The sequence below is a fragment of the Pelecanus crispus genome, chromosome 3 (genome assembly GCF_030463565.1).
Source record: "Pelecanus crispus isolate bPelCri1 chromosome 3, bPelCri1.pri, whole genome shotgun sequence".
NCBI classification, from domain to species: Eukaryota; Metazoa; Chordata; class Aves; order Pelecaniformes; family Pelecanidae; genus Pelecanus; species Pelecanus crispus.
The window spans coordinates 97,546,294-97,561,600 of NC_134645.1; the positions used below are offsets into that span (position 1 = coordinate 97,546,294).

At 46.4% G+C, this 15,307-nt stretch overlaps 2 protein-coding genes across 3 annotated transcripts; one reads left to right on the forward strand and one right to left on the reverse strand.

The window, feature by feature from the left end:
• Positions 1-931: 931 nt before the first annotated feature.
• MTO1 (mitochondrial tRNA translation optimization 1) lies at positions 932-8,705 on the reverse strand. 2 transcript variants are annotated; one of them, XM_075707423.1, is made up of 12 exons: positions 8,662-8,705; positions 8,251-8,450; positions 7,382-7,499; positions 6,456-6,745; positions 5,095-5,207; positions 4,765-4,955; positions 4,376-4,506; positions 3,696-3,900; positions 3,443-3,614; positions 2,577-2,695; positions 1,930-2,087; positions 932-1,752 (listed from the first exon to the last, which is right to left on the reverse strand). In XM_075707423.1, exons 2-12 carry the CDS (start codon positions 8,443-8,445, stop codon positions 1,525-1,527), a joined length of 1,920 nt encoding a protein of 639 aa, XP_075563538.1. In that variant the 5' UTR covers positions 8,446-8,450; positions 8,662-8,705; the 3' UTR covers positions 932-1,524. The 2 variants fall into 2 exon arrangements, with proteins under 2 accessions (XP_075563538.1, XP_075563539.1); XM_075707424.1 differs by having other exon boundaries at positions 4,376-4,554; positions 4,756-4,955.
• Positions 8,706-9,336: 631 nt separating this feature from the next.
• CGAS (cyclic GMP-AMP synthase) lies at positions 9,337-14,946 on the forward strand. The gene is made up of 5 exons (XM_075707813.1): positions 9,337-9,870; positions 10,686-10,908; positions 11,730-11,975; positions 13,375-13,477; positions 14,595-14,946. Exons 1-5 carry the CDS (start codon positions 9,337-9,339, stop codon positions 14,935-14,937), a joined length of 1,449 nt encoding a protein of 482 aa, XP_075563928.1. The 3' UTR covers positions 14,938-14,946.
• The last annotated feature ends 361 nt before the right edge of the window (positions 14,947-15,307 follow it).

Below are 15,307 nucleotides of genomic sequence, written 5' to 3' on the forward strand. Positions count from 1 at the left end.
TCACATAGCTGGGATTTCAAGAACCCCATGCCTGCAGCATAAGTTAAACCACAGCGAGCGTAGCTGCCTTCCTTGCGCTGAACGTAAGGCTTACAAAGTTATTCTTTGAGCTGACAAAGCTGAAAGGAAAATAGGCTACAGACATAAAGGGTCAGATACGCATCAGCTTTTCTGAGCCATTCTGACATGAACTGACCTACAGACATAAAGCCGTTCCCTTACAGGCCAGTAGCTGGTGACAGGCAGACGTTTCCAGGTGGGCAGATGATGCCCCGAAGCAAGCTGTAAGCTCTGCTCACCCTCCTGCTGCATGATAGGGTCTCTGTCAACAAAAAGAATTTGCTCTGACTCCTTTCTCTGGACAGGAAAAGAACCACTCATGCAGAGCAAATAGAGAAAAGTCCAGGATCGTAATTTCAAAATGATAGCTATTTTTAACTCCAACAAAACTCGTTTCCAAGCCTGTTTGCACAGTCAGTTCAGAGGATGTTCAGAAATGAGACTAACAGAGACTGCTGCCTAAGTCAGGCAAGGATTCAGTAGGTACGCAGCAACAGCTTGAATTTAGCCGTTCAGTTTCTTGATGGCACCTGACAAACTGACTGCCCCAGGTGGATCTCGTTCAGATGCAAGTTATATTATTGCCACTTGCAGGACCACTGCTGATGAGAAGCCCCTGGCCCTGCTCCCCTGGGCTGCCAAGCCACCCGGCAGTCAGTCTGTCAGTTACCACACTGCCTGTGGCTGGGGCTCCTGGGGCAGGCTCCAGCATGCCCCCCACCTTCCTCAGCACCCTGGCCTAGGCACCGAGTCTCACTCCAGCTGCCTTCACCAGCTCTGTAGCGAATTTTACCCCACCTTACCTGTGTGAATTGTGACCCAGTGAACTGCCAAGGCTATGCTGAAAGCTAAGTGACGACCAAGTTCTTCAGCAAGTTTCAAGACAAGCTTTATTTATTTTAAAGGAGGAAAAAAAAAAGCCCAGGATACAGTGTTTACATTCAACTGGTCTCCTACATAAGCTTAAATATTCACGTGGTGCACATTTTCATAACCAAGTGCCTCCCATTGGCTGACATCACACTAAAACAGACTGTGCGTAGTCACTGCACAGCTATAAACACAAGTACTAAAGTCAATGGAGCACACTTTCCAGCTCAAATCCTCTTGTGCTGTGGTGGCTTCAGCATGGTAACATTTCTTACTCGTTTCAGATGAGCAAAACACCGTCCTTTCCAAGATGCTTTAGAACAGATTTTGACTACCTGACGTCTTCCAAATGAGGGGAATTTTAAAAGCAATTCCCCTGTCCTTTCATTTGGATTGGCAAAATCACAGGCTGTATTTAGGTTCCTGAGCGTTTACTTAAGGTTTGCACATTCATCATCTTTGTTCTACTCGATGACACTGCCACAGGACACAACTGGAACTGGTTTGGATCCAGCCAGCATCAGTTTTACCTGTGAAGAGGCTCATGAGCACAGGTAATCTCGCCATGTTCTCTGGTAGGAAGGGTACACTTCTCTACAAAGGTGTTTTAACAAAGGTACTCTCTGGCTCCTCTTCAGAAAACTCTGCTGAAATCTGTCTTTGCGATGTTGCTTTCTCTGAGTACATTTTCCCTGGTAAATGCTTGCCAGTCTGAGGTAACACTTTGAGCTTCTCTGTCTTCTGGTGATTGGTTTTCACAAATCTTAGCAGGTTAACGATAGCAGCTGGTGTAATCCCAGGGATGCGGCTGACTGCACCAATCTGCATGTGGAAACAAGAAGTTAACCAAGAACAAACCTACACACTGGAGCTAGTGAGAAATGAGATCAAAACCTGTGGGTCTTCCTTTCCCTGATTCTCCTCACCCCCCCTTGTCCCTTGGGAAGACACAGAAGGCATTTCACTGCTGCTCAACCTTGCTGTGGCCCAACAGCTTACCGTCTGGGGACGGTTAGCGTCCAGTTTCTCCCGCACCTCTGCTGAGAGCGATGCATCAATGGCAAAGTAATCTAGGTCCTCTGGCAGTCGGAGGGCTTCATCACGACGCACTTCTTCTATTTCCTGCTGTTGATTGACTACACACCACTCGTAAGCAGCTGTGATGGAAGGTCAAGGAAACAAGAGGACCAGATATAGACCTTAACATGAAATAGGTCACTTCCAGGAATTCTTGGAAGCAGAATGAGCAATTCCACCGAGACAGTCAAAAGCTCCAAAGGAAGTTTCTAGCCTCACAGACTAAAGAGCCTAATTCACATCACTACTTTGGAAGAAGTCATGCTCTTTAATTTGTTACAGGAATTAAGATACATGGGTTGGCTTTTCCTCTCATCCCAGGAAAGGATGGTCTATTTGACAGAGCAGTAAGGAGGAAAAACTCAGGAGTGAACATGAATAACTGATCTCACCCCACAAAGTGAAACACAGGCGCTTGCATCGGGCTGTGGCCTATTGTAAAAGGTGCATGCTCTGTTAACAGTGTTTCAGTTCACTAAGCAGCAACATGAAACACACTGGGGTGAATGGGCTGGCTCTCCACTTACTGAACAAAACCCATGCAGATCCCACTAAGTCTTGTACTCTACCTTCTATTTTCAATCTCTCTGCCAGTTCTCTCCATTGAGCAAGCTTCCCCAGGGGCCCTGGGACAGCCCTTGCCAGAACCTCCATGTTGGCCTCCGGATACTGAAGGATGTCAAAGGCACTGTGGAAAACAAGAGTAAGTTTTTATGGTAGGAAGGAGTCACTTGTGTAAGGCAGATTTACAGCTGTTCCCAGCCCAAACTTGTAAAGATCTCAGCACAAGCCAGAACAACTGCAGAGCCAAGCTCAGCTCCCTACTATCTATCTCCTGTCAGTCTACACAAGAGCAGTTCGGCTCTTGAAGAGGGGCTCTCTATAAAAAATGAACAGCCAGACAGAAGGGACCAGCTAAGGACATCAAGGGGAACCTTTCACACAGACTGAGTCAGCCAGGTCATAGTCACTGATTTAAAACAACAGAAAAGATAAGGTGAGATAAAGGATGGGTAAGGGAAGCAAGGGCCTTTGTGTACAAGAACAGCTACCATCTGACACTAGCCTGAAATCAATCGCTGCTTTATCAAGCTTTCAGCAAAGCAGCAACCCACTGCAAAACCATCACCACTTGGTGACACTCTCAATGAGGACAGCAAGAACTGACTGCGCCAGTGGAATACCGCCCCCCCCCCCCCCCCCCCCCTTACTTTGGGAGCCTGCATCAGCACTGGGAAATGCGACATAGTAAAAACACCAACGTTGCACTTATTCTATAGGCAAACATCAGACGTCTGTCCCCTGAAGGTGACAAAGCTGGAATCTTGGGAGTACTGACGGCTTCAGGAAGGGTGGACAAACGCTGTGAAACCACTAGCCAGATGTGCTAAAGCAAGCGTAGGTCAGACCAGAAAGCTTCAGCTGTAACCTTTACCTGACAGGCGACCTTCGACTGCTACTAATGGGAACTTCTGGTATTAACTGGGACCATTTGGATATGCTGAACTGAAGGGATTTTAGCGTTGCAATTCCATCCTCTAAAGCAGCTCTCATCTTAACTGCTTGTTCATATCGCTGCTGTGACACACACCCAGCTTCTTCAAAACCTGCAGAGACAGACGGTGTATGAGACAAAGGTCTACAACCAGGCAGGGCTGCTCACTGCAAGAGCCACCATAATAAAATACCTCTGTGGGTGAGCCTGGCATCGGCATTGTCAGGCCGGAGGGACATGCGGAACTCCACACGGCTGGTGAACATCCGGTATGGCTCGCTGGTGCCCAGGGTGGTAAGGTCATCGATCAGGACACCAATATAGCCTTCAGTGCGACTGACAATGAAAGGGGGCTTGCCATGAACTCGTAGGCAAGCATTGATCCCAGCAATCACACCCTGGGCAGACAGAAAACAAAACAAACATTTATCAGTCTCTTCATGGCTAAAATATCAGCACATCTACCTCCAAAGACTCATGTGTCAAACTGTACCCTGGAAAATGCAACAGTCTGTGCTAGTAATCTAGGCAGTTTCTTTCTCATGATACTACGGGTGTCTGAAGGGCTTCTTGGTCCCTGCTGACATGACTGCAGACAATTCCCACATGTTTTCAATTATACCCATTGCACAGTCTCCATGCGGAAACATCTGAGAGTGCTTCCAGTTACTCTTGTTACTGCAATCTCAGTAACAGCAACTGTAGATACGAAAAGTAAAACTACCTGGGCAAGTCTGGAATCGGGGTGAACAACAAAAGTAAGAACATTTCATTAGCACAAGATGGGCCTAGCAAGACTGCGTATCAAAGACAAATGCCAAGGCAATATCATCACTTTTTGAGTGCTGAGTATACATGATCAGATTCACCCACCTGAGCTGCAGCTTCTTCATAGCCTGTAGTGCCATTTATCTGGCCTGCAAAGAAGAGGCGCTGAACAAGACGAGACTCGAGAGAAGCAGTCAGTTGACGGGGATCTAAATAATCATATTGCACCCCGTAGCCTACAATAAACAATGAGACAGATCTTATGGAAGGGATTTTGAAGGTCCCTATTTATCACCAAAGGCAATCAGCAGGGCAGCATGACTTAGGCTATCAACTTTTATTTCCGATTTAAAAAAAAACAAGGAACAATCCCTGCATCCAAGAATTAGTTTGGTTTCATATTTCTTTTGTTTTGCTATGCTCTAAACAAAATCTGGTTTTATTAACTGGTAACCAATATGACAAACAGACTTAAAACTATTCACCCCCCTCACCTGGCTGCAGCATCTTGGCTTTTTCCAAGCCTGGGATGGATTTGATCACCTGTTCCTGGAGCTCAGGTGGCAGCGTCATCGATATGCCTTGGGGGTAGATGACATTGGACTCCAAGCCTTCGGGCTCCAGCCACACCTGATGTTCTCGGTTTGGGAAGCGCAGAACCTTTGATTCAAGAGAGGGACAGTACCTGCAACAGTAAATAACCGTGAGCACCACCTGACATGGAGAAAAAGTAACTTTCCAGACGCAAAGCAAGGGAGAGCCACCGTTTCAGACAGATTGTCAGCTCGTGCCATTAAGAGCCTTGCATGATGCCACATACTTACCGTGGACCCCTTGTTGTCTCCCTTATGTGGTTGTTCAGGTGGAGGTTCTCATGGATAATTTGCTGGGCTTTCAGGGTAGTGTGAGTCAGGTAACATGACAGCTGATCTTCTGGCTGAAAAGAGGCCAAAGCTCACTTTAAGTTAATCCAGTCACAAACTGTACTCTTACTGAACAACTCTGTTCGAGGATCTCCAAGGGCATTTCCACAACAGTTGGCTCTCACTTCCTGAAGAGATGGGTAGTGTTTTTGTACCCACTGTACAGATAGAACACAAGCCATCAGAGAGCTTGAGCCACATGCCCCAAAGCAGACCAAGAACAGAACAGAACTTGGGAGTCCAGAATTCAAGTTCTATTCTATACACTGTATTCCAAATTATAGGATGGATATTCCTATTAAAGCAACACATTATATCACAGCATTCAAATTAACCACAGGAATTCAAAGTTTTTAAGTGAGAGGAATAAGTGCTGACTCTACAGCTAACAGCCCAATTAAATAGTTTGGTGAAGAAAAAAAAAAAAAAAAGAAATCTCTCAAACCCCTGCAATTAACACGGAAAATTCAAGGTTTGGCAAAAAAACCCCACCATATAAAGTATTTCACTGATTTGTCTGAAAAAGAGTCAATAGACTCACATTCAAAATAGTAGTAATGTTGCACCTCAACTCCATAAAACATTTCCTACACATACCAAGGACATAAAGGGATATTACTTTTGCCCCCACCCCAATTATAACAGGTTACTGCAATTCCTATATGCTCTGGGGCAAATTAACGCCTGATACTTAATTCTGTGCTGTTTAACTACGTTATGTAAGAACGCCATCCATTTTCCAAGATTTTCTTTGGAAAATGGAGTTTCTTCTGCTTTTAAGTTACCGTTAACATGCCACCTCTCAGCTCTGTGGTTTACTCCATCCTTTCTCTTTCCTAGTCAACACTATTGATGACCTCTAATTTCAACATCTTAATCTTACTCTAGAGCTGGGGTAAAAAGCAAGACATCATAAATCTCCACAATACAGGTCTAATACCGGAAGCATTTTGTAAACCACCCACGTAACCAGCACATGAAGAATACTACTAACAGTATCATATTTCACACAATTCCGGCTCTAAAAGTAAAGAAAGTTTGGTTCTCAAGTTGAGAAGTGAGCGGAAAAAGGTACCTGCTTTCAAAAGAAAATCAGCAATTTCTCCTTTTGCATTGAGAGTCCTCAGAAACGTAACACCTCCAGTATGAATACAGCCCAGCTCCCTCTCCCAGCCATCAACTCTCTGGCTGATTCTGAGAAAGACATTCCTGGAAACCGCTCCCCACCCGGCTCTATGTGCATTTGACATGTGCTATCCCACCTTGATCCACACAGACTCGCTGAGGAAGCTGAATGGTACCGGAGGATTGTCAGCTGCACGTTCCTCCAGACCACTGAAGTCAATCGTGTCTTTGGCAAGTCGGGGCGGCGTCCCAGTCTTCAGCCTGCCCACAGCAAATCCCAGTTTCTCCAGAGTCTGAGCCAGCCCGATGGCTGGCTGGTCCCCTAGCCGCCCAGCCGGATGCATCTCCAGTCCAATGAGGACCATACCCCTCAGAAATGTACCGGTGGTCAGGATAATACTCCCAGCATGTACTGTGCTCCCATCCCCTGAAACAGCAAGTTTTCAGAGGCACATATTTTAGTATCAACAAAGTGCCGGTATCCTGATGCTTCTGTCTAAAGCTAGACTAACAGTGTTCACTGAGGGTTTATCCATGTTTTATTATTTAACAAATTAGCATTTCAATAATAAAAGCATTAATAGTAATAACTGCAATAAGCAGCATATAGTTATTCCTGTATTTTTCTTATTCCTAAGCATGCTGCCCCTAACACAGAAAACCCACTCCTGGGAAAAATTCCTATCCGGGCCTTTACTTTGGAAAGCTTGTTTACTAGAACAGCAAGAGGTAATAAAGCATGAGTCTGCTAGTAACAGGATACTGCTGCCCCGTAACATTGTTGGCAGCAGATGCCATTTACCAAATAAAATCTCAAAATGCAGCGGAGAATTCAGTATCACTAGCCTGAAGAAAATTAAACTTAAGTAACCTCCCAATATCCTATCAATCCAGGTATGTTTTTCATTGTATTACACATATTAACGTAGTTTAGTTCACACTCGGCCTAAATCACCTCTGTTGGCTAATTCAACTTTCTCACTGATGAATCAGAAATGTTTACCCCAAAGGCTGCTTGTAGAGTGGAGTAGCTGAAGGTGCTTACTGAGTTACTAGCGCATACCCAGAACAACTCCTGTGACTTGGCATTTCCCAGGATGGTCTGGTTCTGGCTCTGTCACGAGAAGATCCTCCACAGATGCCTCATGAACTGTCAACAGTGGTGTGCTAAGGATTTCTTTCTGTCATGAAAGGAGTTACTGCAAAAATCTAGAAGTTAAGAGACATATGGGCAGCCCCAAACCCTGCTGATTTCCAAAACATCTATCACGCTCTTCCCTTTTCCATTCTTACCAGCTCACTTGACAGACGCTCAGTTACTGTACTGTCCTGATCTATCAAGTAGAACTTTTCATTCAGGTAGAGTTTAAGCTCAAAAGAAATTATTTAGTCATGAAGCCTGACCTGTATATAAAATGCTAAACAATTTTTTAAACTATGCTGAGCTCCAACAACTTTATGCTGCATTAAAGTACCAAACAGGAAGGTGTCTAGTTTTTTAATATTTTCCTGTCAAACCAAAACACACCCCCGATCACCCTCTGTAGTTTATCCTAATGCTTCAGATTCGAGATTTAAGCTCAAAAGAAACAACTTAGTCAGAAAGCCTGACCTGTATATAAAACACTAGAGAATTTTTTAAACTATGCTGAACTCCTTATGCTGCATTAAAGTACCAAACAGGAAGGTGTCTAGTTTTTTAGTATTTTTCTGTCAAACCAAAACACCCCCCAAATCATCCTCTGTAGTTTATCCTAACACTTCAGATTCGAGGCAGCCTCCTCCCACCGCTGCACACGGGCACCCCGCGGCCGAGCTCCTGCAGACACCGTCCCGCCTCTGCAGGAAGCCCGGTTTAACTTGGAAAGGCCCCCGCCAGCGGGAAGAGGGGGGGCCCGGCCCCGCTGGCAGCCCGGCCCCGGCCGCTCTCACCTGCATGTTCTCCTTGTAGCGGCCCCGGTCGATCTGGGCGCGGAGGCCCCAGACCGCCGGGCCCTTGCAGCGGTTCAGCACTTTGTAGTGCACCCCGGAGCGGTCGCAGACCCGGCCGCACAGCCCGTCCAAGGCGTCCACCTCTCGTATGAGATGCCCCTTCCCGATGCCTCCGAAGGAGGGGTTGCAGGACATCTCCCCTGGGGAGGGGACACACGGACACACCTCGCCACCGCCGCCCAAACCCTCCCCGGCTTGGCGCGGCTACCCGCACCGGGGAGACCCGAGGCGCCGGCGGAAAACGGGCCCGGAGGGCAGCGGGAGGCCGGGCCGGCTCCCCGCGGTACCTTCCCCCCCTCCGCCCGCCGCCGAGCCTGGCCGCGACCCGACCCCAGCACCCCGCGGCTGTACCGATGGTGCCGATCCTGTGCGTGAGCAGCAGCGTGCGGGCTCCACCCCGAGCGGCCGCCGTCGCAGCCTCCGTCCCCGCATGGCCCCCACCGATCACCACCACCTCGTATCCCGGCGCCACCGCCGCCGCGGCCTCGCCGCCCGCCCAGCGCTGCCCGGGCCGCGGCGCCCGGGGTAGCGCCAGGCAGCGCCAGCTACCACGCAGCAACATGGCGGCACCCACGACCCGCGGACGGAACCGGAAGTGGGGCGCGCCGGGGCGGAACCGGAAGTGAGCCGCGCCGGGGTGGAACAATTTGCTGCTGAGGGGCGGGAGCAGCAGCGGCGGGGAGGGCCCGGCGCCGCCTCTCTGGCGGCAGCGAGCGGCTGAGGGAGCCGAGCGGTCCGCGGCGCTCGTGTGGCCTCGCCCCGCGGGTAGGTGGGGCCGCCCGGGAGCGGGAAACCGCTCTCAGGGGATTGGAGGGAGGCGGGGATGGGCCGGCTGCCGCGTTCGGGGCTTTCCCGCTGTCGGGCGGGGCCGGGCCGGGCCGGGCAGCGCGGGAGAGCCAGGCGGAGGTAGGGGTTTCGTTTCCTCGGCGGAGCCGCGCTACCTGAAAGAGGAACTTGGGAGAGGCGGGAATCCCCCTCCGGTAGGGCCGCGCTCGCCGTCCGGCGGCTGCGGAGAGAGCGGAGGCCATGGACGGCGCCGGCGGTAGAGGGGAGCGGGGCAAGCGGGGGGCGCGGGCCGCAGCTTCGCGGGGCCGGGGCGCGGCGAGGGCCGCAGCCCGCAGCTCCTCCCGGGGCCGGGGCGCGGGCAGCAGCCCGGACGGCGCCGCGACCCTGCGGGCGCCGCGGAGGGACGCATCCACCGTCCGGCGCGGCCGCCCGGCGCGGCGAGCCTCCGCCGCCAGAAGCCTGCCGGCGGGCCCGGCGCCGGGCGGCGGGGAGGCGCCCCCCGCTCCTCCGAGCAGAGCCCCCGCGGCGCGGAGGCGAGCGCCGGTGCCTGACGGGGCGGTCGTCGCCGTCGCCCGCCCCCCCGCGCCGGCAGCGGGCGGCCTGCGCCTCCGGGAGGTGCTGTCCCGCCTCACCCTGGACCGCCAGGACGTGTCCGAGGCATCCGGGCTGGTGAACCAGGTGATCTCGCAGCTGATCCAGGCCATCCGCAGCAAGGACAACAGCTTCAGCTCCATCGAGCGCCTGAGCGCCGGCAGCTACTACGAGCACGTCAAGGTGGGTGCGGGGCCGTCCCGGTGCCTGCGGGGGGGACACGGGCGGGGCCGGCGGCTGGCACAGGCTGGCTTCGCGCTGCTCCCGCCGCTTGGGAACAGGTGCGAGGTGGCCCGCCCCGCCGGGAAGAGACTTTTAGGATCACTGCGTTAATCGACAACAATTAATTATAAAATAGCTAACGTGCCGGAAGATGAATGTATGTGCGTTTCAGTAAGAGACGCTGCCTGACCGGGACACGCGTTAAAGCCGCAGCAAGCCCCTGCCCTTGCACCGCACGCAGGTAAGCCCGGCCTAACCAGAGGACGAGTGGGTCTAGCACTGCATGAAAGACTGCGTGCCAATGTTTCTCATTCTAGTGTATAGGTTTTTTTTCAAACAGCAGGAAAAACAGCAATACCTTTTATTTCAGATTTTTCTGGTTCCAGTCCAAAGTGAAACATGGGGATGCTTCCCTTCCGCGCCCCCCCCCCCCCCCCCCCCAACCAGCCTCAGGTACAGCAATGCATATTTTTTGTTGCCTCGCAGCCGATTCCCACGTGCAAAAGGACGACCATGTGATGTGTTACTCGGAACAGCTTAAGAATCTTAAAAACTCTCTTAAAAAGCTGGGAAATGAACTGCTGTCAGTAAATTACTCTTCTCCACTTGAATGCACAGCAATCTTGCAATACAAATCCACAGAAATAAGCTCGTATTTCACACCAGACATGAAAAGTAGACCAAGGCAGCTGTAGATAAAACCGCAACTGGCATACAAGCCTAAACAGAATAAAACCTGAGTTGCACACTGACTGTTGTATTCTTGTACTTTGCAGATATCTGAACCAAATGAGTTTGACATCATGCTTGTAATACCTGTTGCAAGACTTCAGCTGGATGAATGTGATGATACCGGAGCCTATTACTATCTAAAATTCAAAAGAAATCCAAAAGAAAAGAGTTTGTTGAACTTTTTAGATGAAGATGGAAAATTATCAGCCTTTAAAATGCTTCAAGCACTAAGACACATTATTAAACAAGAAGTAAAAAACATTAAAAGTAAGTACTGAGAGAACAAGCTTCTCCTAAGAGTGCTGAAAATCTAATTACAGTGTGCATATGCGTTGCCTTGCTGTTAATAAAATATGATCCCCCCCCCGCCCCCCATCAACTGTCTCATTGTGGCAACGTAGCTGTAACTGTACCCCTCCTGTCCCTGTCTCTCAAGTTTGCTCTTGTGCTGAGAATCACCACAAACACATCAGAGCTAATCATACTATGTGATTAACCCATTGCCCTGCTATGCAATCCTCTTTCCACGTGAAAATGATGTACATTAAGGGTTCCGTCGCATGCTTGATACTTCCTACATGACCTCTATATTTTGACTCTATCTGCCGTACACAAAGAGCCATTTGCTGAACTGGTAGCAAAAGGAAGAGCTTTCTTTTATACATTACCTAATACTTTGTATCAATCTATATAGAAAACATATCCCCTTTTAGGGTGCTCTTTTTCTCCAAAGCCTTCAGAAACATTGTGGCCTGTTTCAAATGTATCTCTTCAGTCTCAGTGTTTTCAACAGCGAAGTAGTTCATTGGAAAACATTACTGTATTTCTGATTCTGTAGACACAGTAAATCAAGCAAACCCAGCAGTTCAGAAAGTGCTCCTTATTTCACAGAACTCCTCAACAGGCCTTCTTAATGTTTTATGTAAAATGCATATCCTGTAGGATAAAGAGCTAGTGACTGAACCCAGGTATTTCTTTTGATTGATTATAAATTCCTCTTAAGTAAAAACCTTAACATTCTTTAAAAAAAGAGTTTCTGATATATAAATATGCATATATAAAACCCCCAATTTCTTCTTTGTTACTAGATGTGGAAGTAACTGTGAAAAGGAGAAAGGCTGGAAGCCCTGCAATAACTCTTCAGATCAAAAATCCTCCAGCAGAAATATCAGTGGACATCATCTTGACTTTGAAAGCTGATCAGAGCTGGCCACCCAGCACCCAGGATGGCCTCAAAATTGAACAGTGGCTGGGAAGAAAAGTCAGGGGAGAGTTCAGATATACACCACTTTATTTAGTAGCCAAACAAAACAAAAAAGAAGAGGTTCAAAGAGGTACCTCAAATACAGACAATAAGTCTAAGTTATGAAATACCTTCTCTACAACTTGATCACTTGCAAGTGCTATAAAAAGGGTATCCAGGTTCTGTTCAGTATTCTGCCTTCAAGGTACAGATCTTTGTCTTATCCTAGATATAAGCCAGATCAAAGAGAATTGAAACCCCTCTATAAAACATCAGATTTGTGACCCTGCTTGTCCTGTACTGAAATCTAAAGACAAAACTGCTGTTCCAGGCTGCATACTAACCATTCCTAAGAGCATTACATTAAATCTACTAAATTGGACACATGAACACAGACCTTCCCTGTGCTAGTGCTGTACTTAACAGTAACATCCACTCCTTTGCTTGGTAAGAAAAAAAAAGTAAAAAACCCCAAAAGTAAATTAAAAGGAGACTTCTAAAAAGGCAGGCAACATCCCTGTAAGCGGGACTGTATACACAAGTTATATACTTCTGCAGGAAGTAAACTGTGTACTTTGCTAGCAAGATACATTATTTCCTCATTGAATTCTGGTATAGCTACGTGGATTTTTTTCCCCTCCAGGGCACTGTCACACCAAGCCTGCATTAGTTTGCAGAAACATCCCAACTTGACATTGCATTATGAGAACTGATGATTTCAGCAAAAAGAGTTCCAGCAATCTGATTTTTTTTTTTTTTTAAATTAGCCCATCTTAACAATGCCAAATAAAAAAGTTACTGCTCTACTGGGCTATCTCTTCCTGTGAAAATTAAATGCAAAGAGTAACTGAACCAAACAAGCAAAGGAAACAGTCTAACTCATGTAAGGAAGACAAAAATCATTGCTGGTATTTTAAAAACAGGGGGTTGAGCTATATTAAGCATTGTTTTCAGAAACATTACCAGAACAAAAATAAATGCTTTAGAACAGTCACCTTACCCAAGGCAAACTCACAAGCATATTACTTGCACAAAAGAAACTGAAACCCCGTGAAGATTTTTTTTAAATTCAAAACCAGAATGTTTATGCAGTAAGGCTAATAACACAGAACAGAAATTCAAAGGTAGCAGATTTCCATGAATAGTGTAATTCCCCAAATCATGTTCAACAAATGCAGGAAAGTTCAGAATTAAGCTTAATTTTAAAGTAAATCCAAACACCCTTAAGAATATAGTTAAAACATCCAAACAATTAACTATGACCTATATTAATAACATTCTAGTTGTCTTTGTGTGGAGCAGCTGGAGAATTAAGGAGGAATTAACTAATTGTAGTCACTGAATTACGTGGTGCTTTTGGGTTTTTTTTAAAGTGCAAAGGAATTGCTGATATGCAAAATTAAGTCAATTATAAAGTGCCTTTTTCTTTCCTAGTTACAGACACCAGTACTTACTGCTGCATAACAACTTAATCTTGTACTCAACTTTAGGAAACACCTGGCGACTCTCTTTCTCGCATGTTGAGAAGGCCATGCTGAACAACCACGGCCAGTCAAAGAAGTGTTGTGAATCTGATGGACCAAAGTGCTGTAGGTTGGTATCTCATATGGATATTTTACTTTAAGCCCGTGTGAGCCACGCTAGCACTGTCTAGCACTGTTTGCATTTAACATTCAAGAATTCAATCTAAGACTAATTACTCATAATAGGGAGCAAGAATAAGGCTTTTAGGCATCACTGTTCTACAGCAGTACAACATTGCATGTACTTGCTGAATGTCTGGACTTGCATTTACTCAGCGAGAGGTGGAAACAAATCACATTGCAGGTTTACACTCCAGACTTGCCTTAGAAAGCAAAAAGATGCAACTTGTTAAATAATCTTTCCTAAACTCAGTCCTGTTTAGAAGAACCAGCTTAAAAGTCTGATGACTCAGCTTCCTGAGCTTTGGCAACAAAATTACACCTCATACCAAGGCAATTTCTAAAATGATGGTGAGAAAAGAACTGCTGAATGGGATCAGGATGAATAAATGTGATTTTTCACTCCAATAAAAACTGGTTTCCACATTTCTTTGACAAACAAAAGCCCACATGAGGTACAGAACCTCCTTAATGGCAAACCAACTCTTAGTTTACTTAATTACATCTTACACGGCATCAAGAAAGTCATAAGAGACTTAATGCATCATTCTTTGTCTTTGCTGTATGAACATTATCAGACATGCTGTGCCCCTAGCTAGCAGTGTACTAAACTATATATACCTTTTCCCTGTGTGCTGTGCCACAGGAAGGTAGTGGCATTTCCTTCGGTGCCAAAAGGGCGGCTTTAATCTTAAGCAGTGCTCCATGTTCACGTTACACACTGATAGCATCTGCAGCTGGGAGACTGTACTGTATAAGCACGCTGCTGACCAACACTTTGCATTTCTGTATTGCTGTGGCTACCAGTAAAAGTGGTGCATACACAAAAACTACTGTTTAAAGTAGAAATCCTTCATTGCTAGGATCTGACTTGAAAAGCAGTAGTTCAAGGATTATCCAGCCTATTGCTGCACTTATTTTCAGATTTTATTCAAAATATTACTGAAACTGTTGCTCTGTTAGAGTAAGAACATTTTTATTGCTTTCATGAATGTGTATTTAAATGTCTAAAATACATATTTAGAACTATGTAGAAAGCATCTAATAAATTTTTATTTGTTTAACAGGAAAGGTTGTCTTAAGCTTCTGAAGTATCTTCTAGAGCAACTTAAAATTAAACATAAAAAACAGTTGGAAAAATTCTGTTCATATCATGTCAAAACTGCTTTTTTCCACTCGTGTGTCATGTGGCCACGTGACACAGACTGGCATTGGGGAGACCTGGATCATTGCTTTCAGAAATATCTGGGCTATTTTCTGGATTGCCTGCAAAAGTCTCAGCTACCGCACTTTTTTATTCCCCGATACAACTTGCTCAGCCTGGAAGATAAAGCAAGCAGTGATTTTCTTTCAAGACAAATAAACAATCAGTTGAACAACAGATTCCCAATATTTCAGGAGAGTCATTAAAACATTGTTTACAATAACTATCAGTCATGTAGCTTTGCGTATTTAAAACCCAAAGTTCTGCACCTAAGTTTCTCCTCAGTAATCTGATACTACATAAAAACTAAAAACAAAATCAAGAATGCTAAGAGAAAATGACATATTCCAGGTACGCTGGTTACCCATAACCCTTCAAAGAAATAGGTCACTTCAAGTAATATTCATCTTCCCTATCCAAATGAAGATGTCACCTGCAAAGTATCTTCAAAGTATACTAAGAATGTATAGAAGAAGAATTTGCAATAGTTAATTTCCCACATGTAATTTCTACGATTGCAAATATAAAGGCATCAATGACTGTGTAAAAGTGAAAAATGACAATTGTATTTAAAAT

Excerpts from the sequence above, each read along its gene's own strand:
- MTO1 (XM_075707424.1), bottom strand. The coding sequence starts at position 8,445 with ATGTCCTGCAACCCCTCCTTCGGAGGCATCGGGAAGGGGCATCTCATA. Across the intron at positions 3,615-3,695 it reads TGCCAGGCTCACCCACAGAG|GTTTTGAAGAAGCTGGGTGT; the intron begins GTATTTTATTAT and ends CTGTCTCTGCAG. Across the intron at positions 2,088-2,576 it reads AGAGAGATTGAAAATAGAAG|CTGCTTACGAGTGGTGTGTA; the intron begins GTAGAGTACAAG and ends CTTCCATCACAG.
- CGAS (XM_075707813.1), top strand. The coding sequence starts at position 9,337 with ATGGACGGCGCCGGCGGTAGAGGGGAGCGGGGCAAGCGGGGGGCGCGG. Across the intron at positions 11,976-13,374 it reads AAAAGAAGAGGTTCAAAGAG|GAAACACCTGGCGACTCTCT; the intron begins GTACCTCAAATA and ends ACTCAACTTTAG. Across the intron at positions 13,478-14,594 it reads GATGGACCAAAGTGCTGTAG|GAAAGGTTGTCTTAAGCTTC; the intron begins GTTGGTATCTCA and ends TTTGTTTAACAG.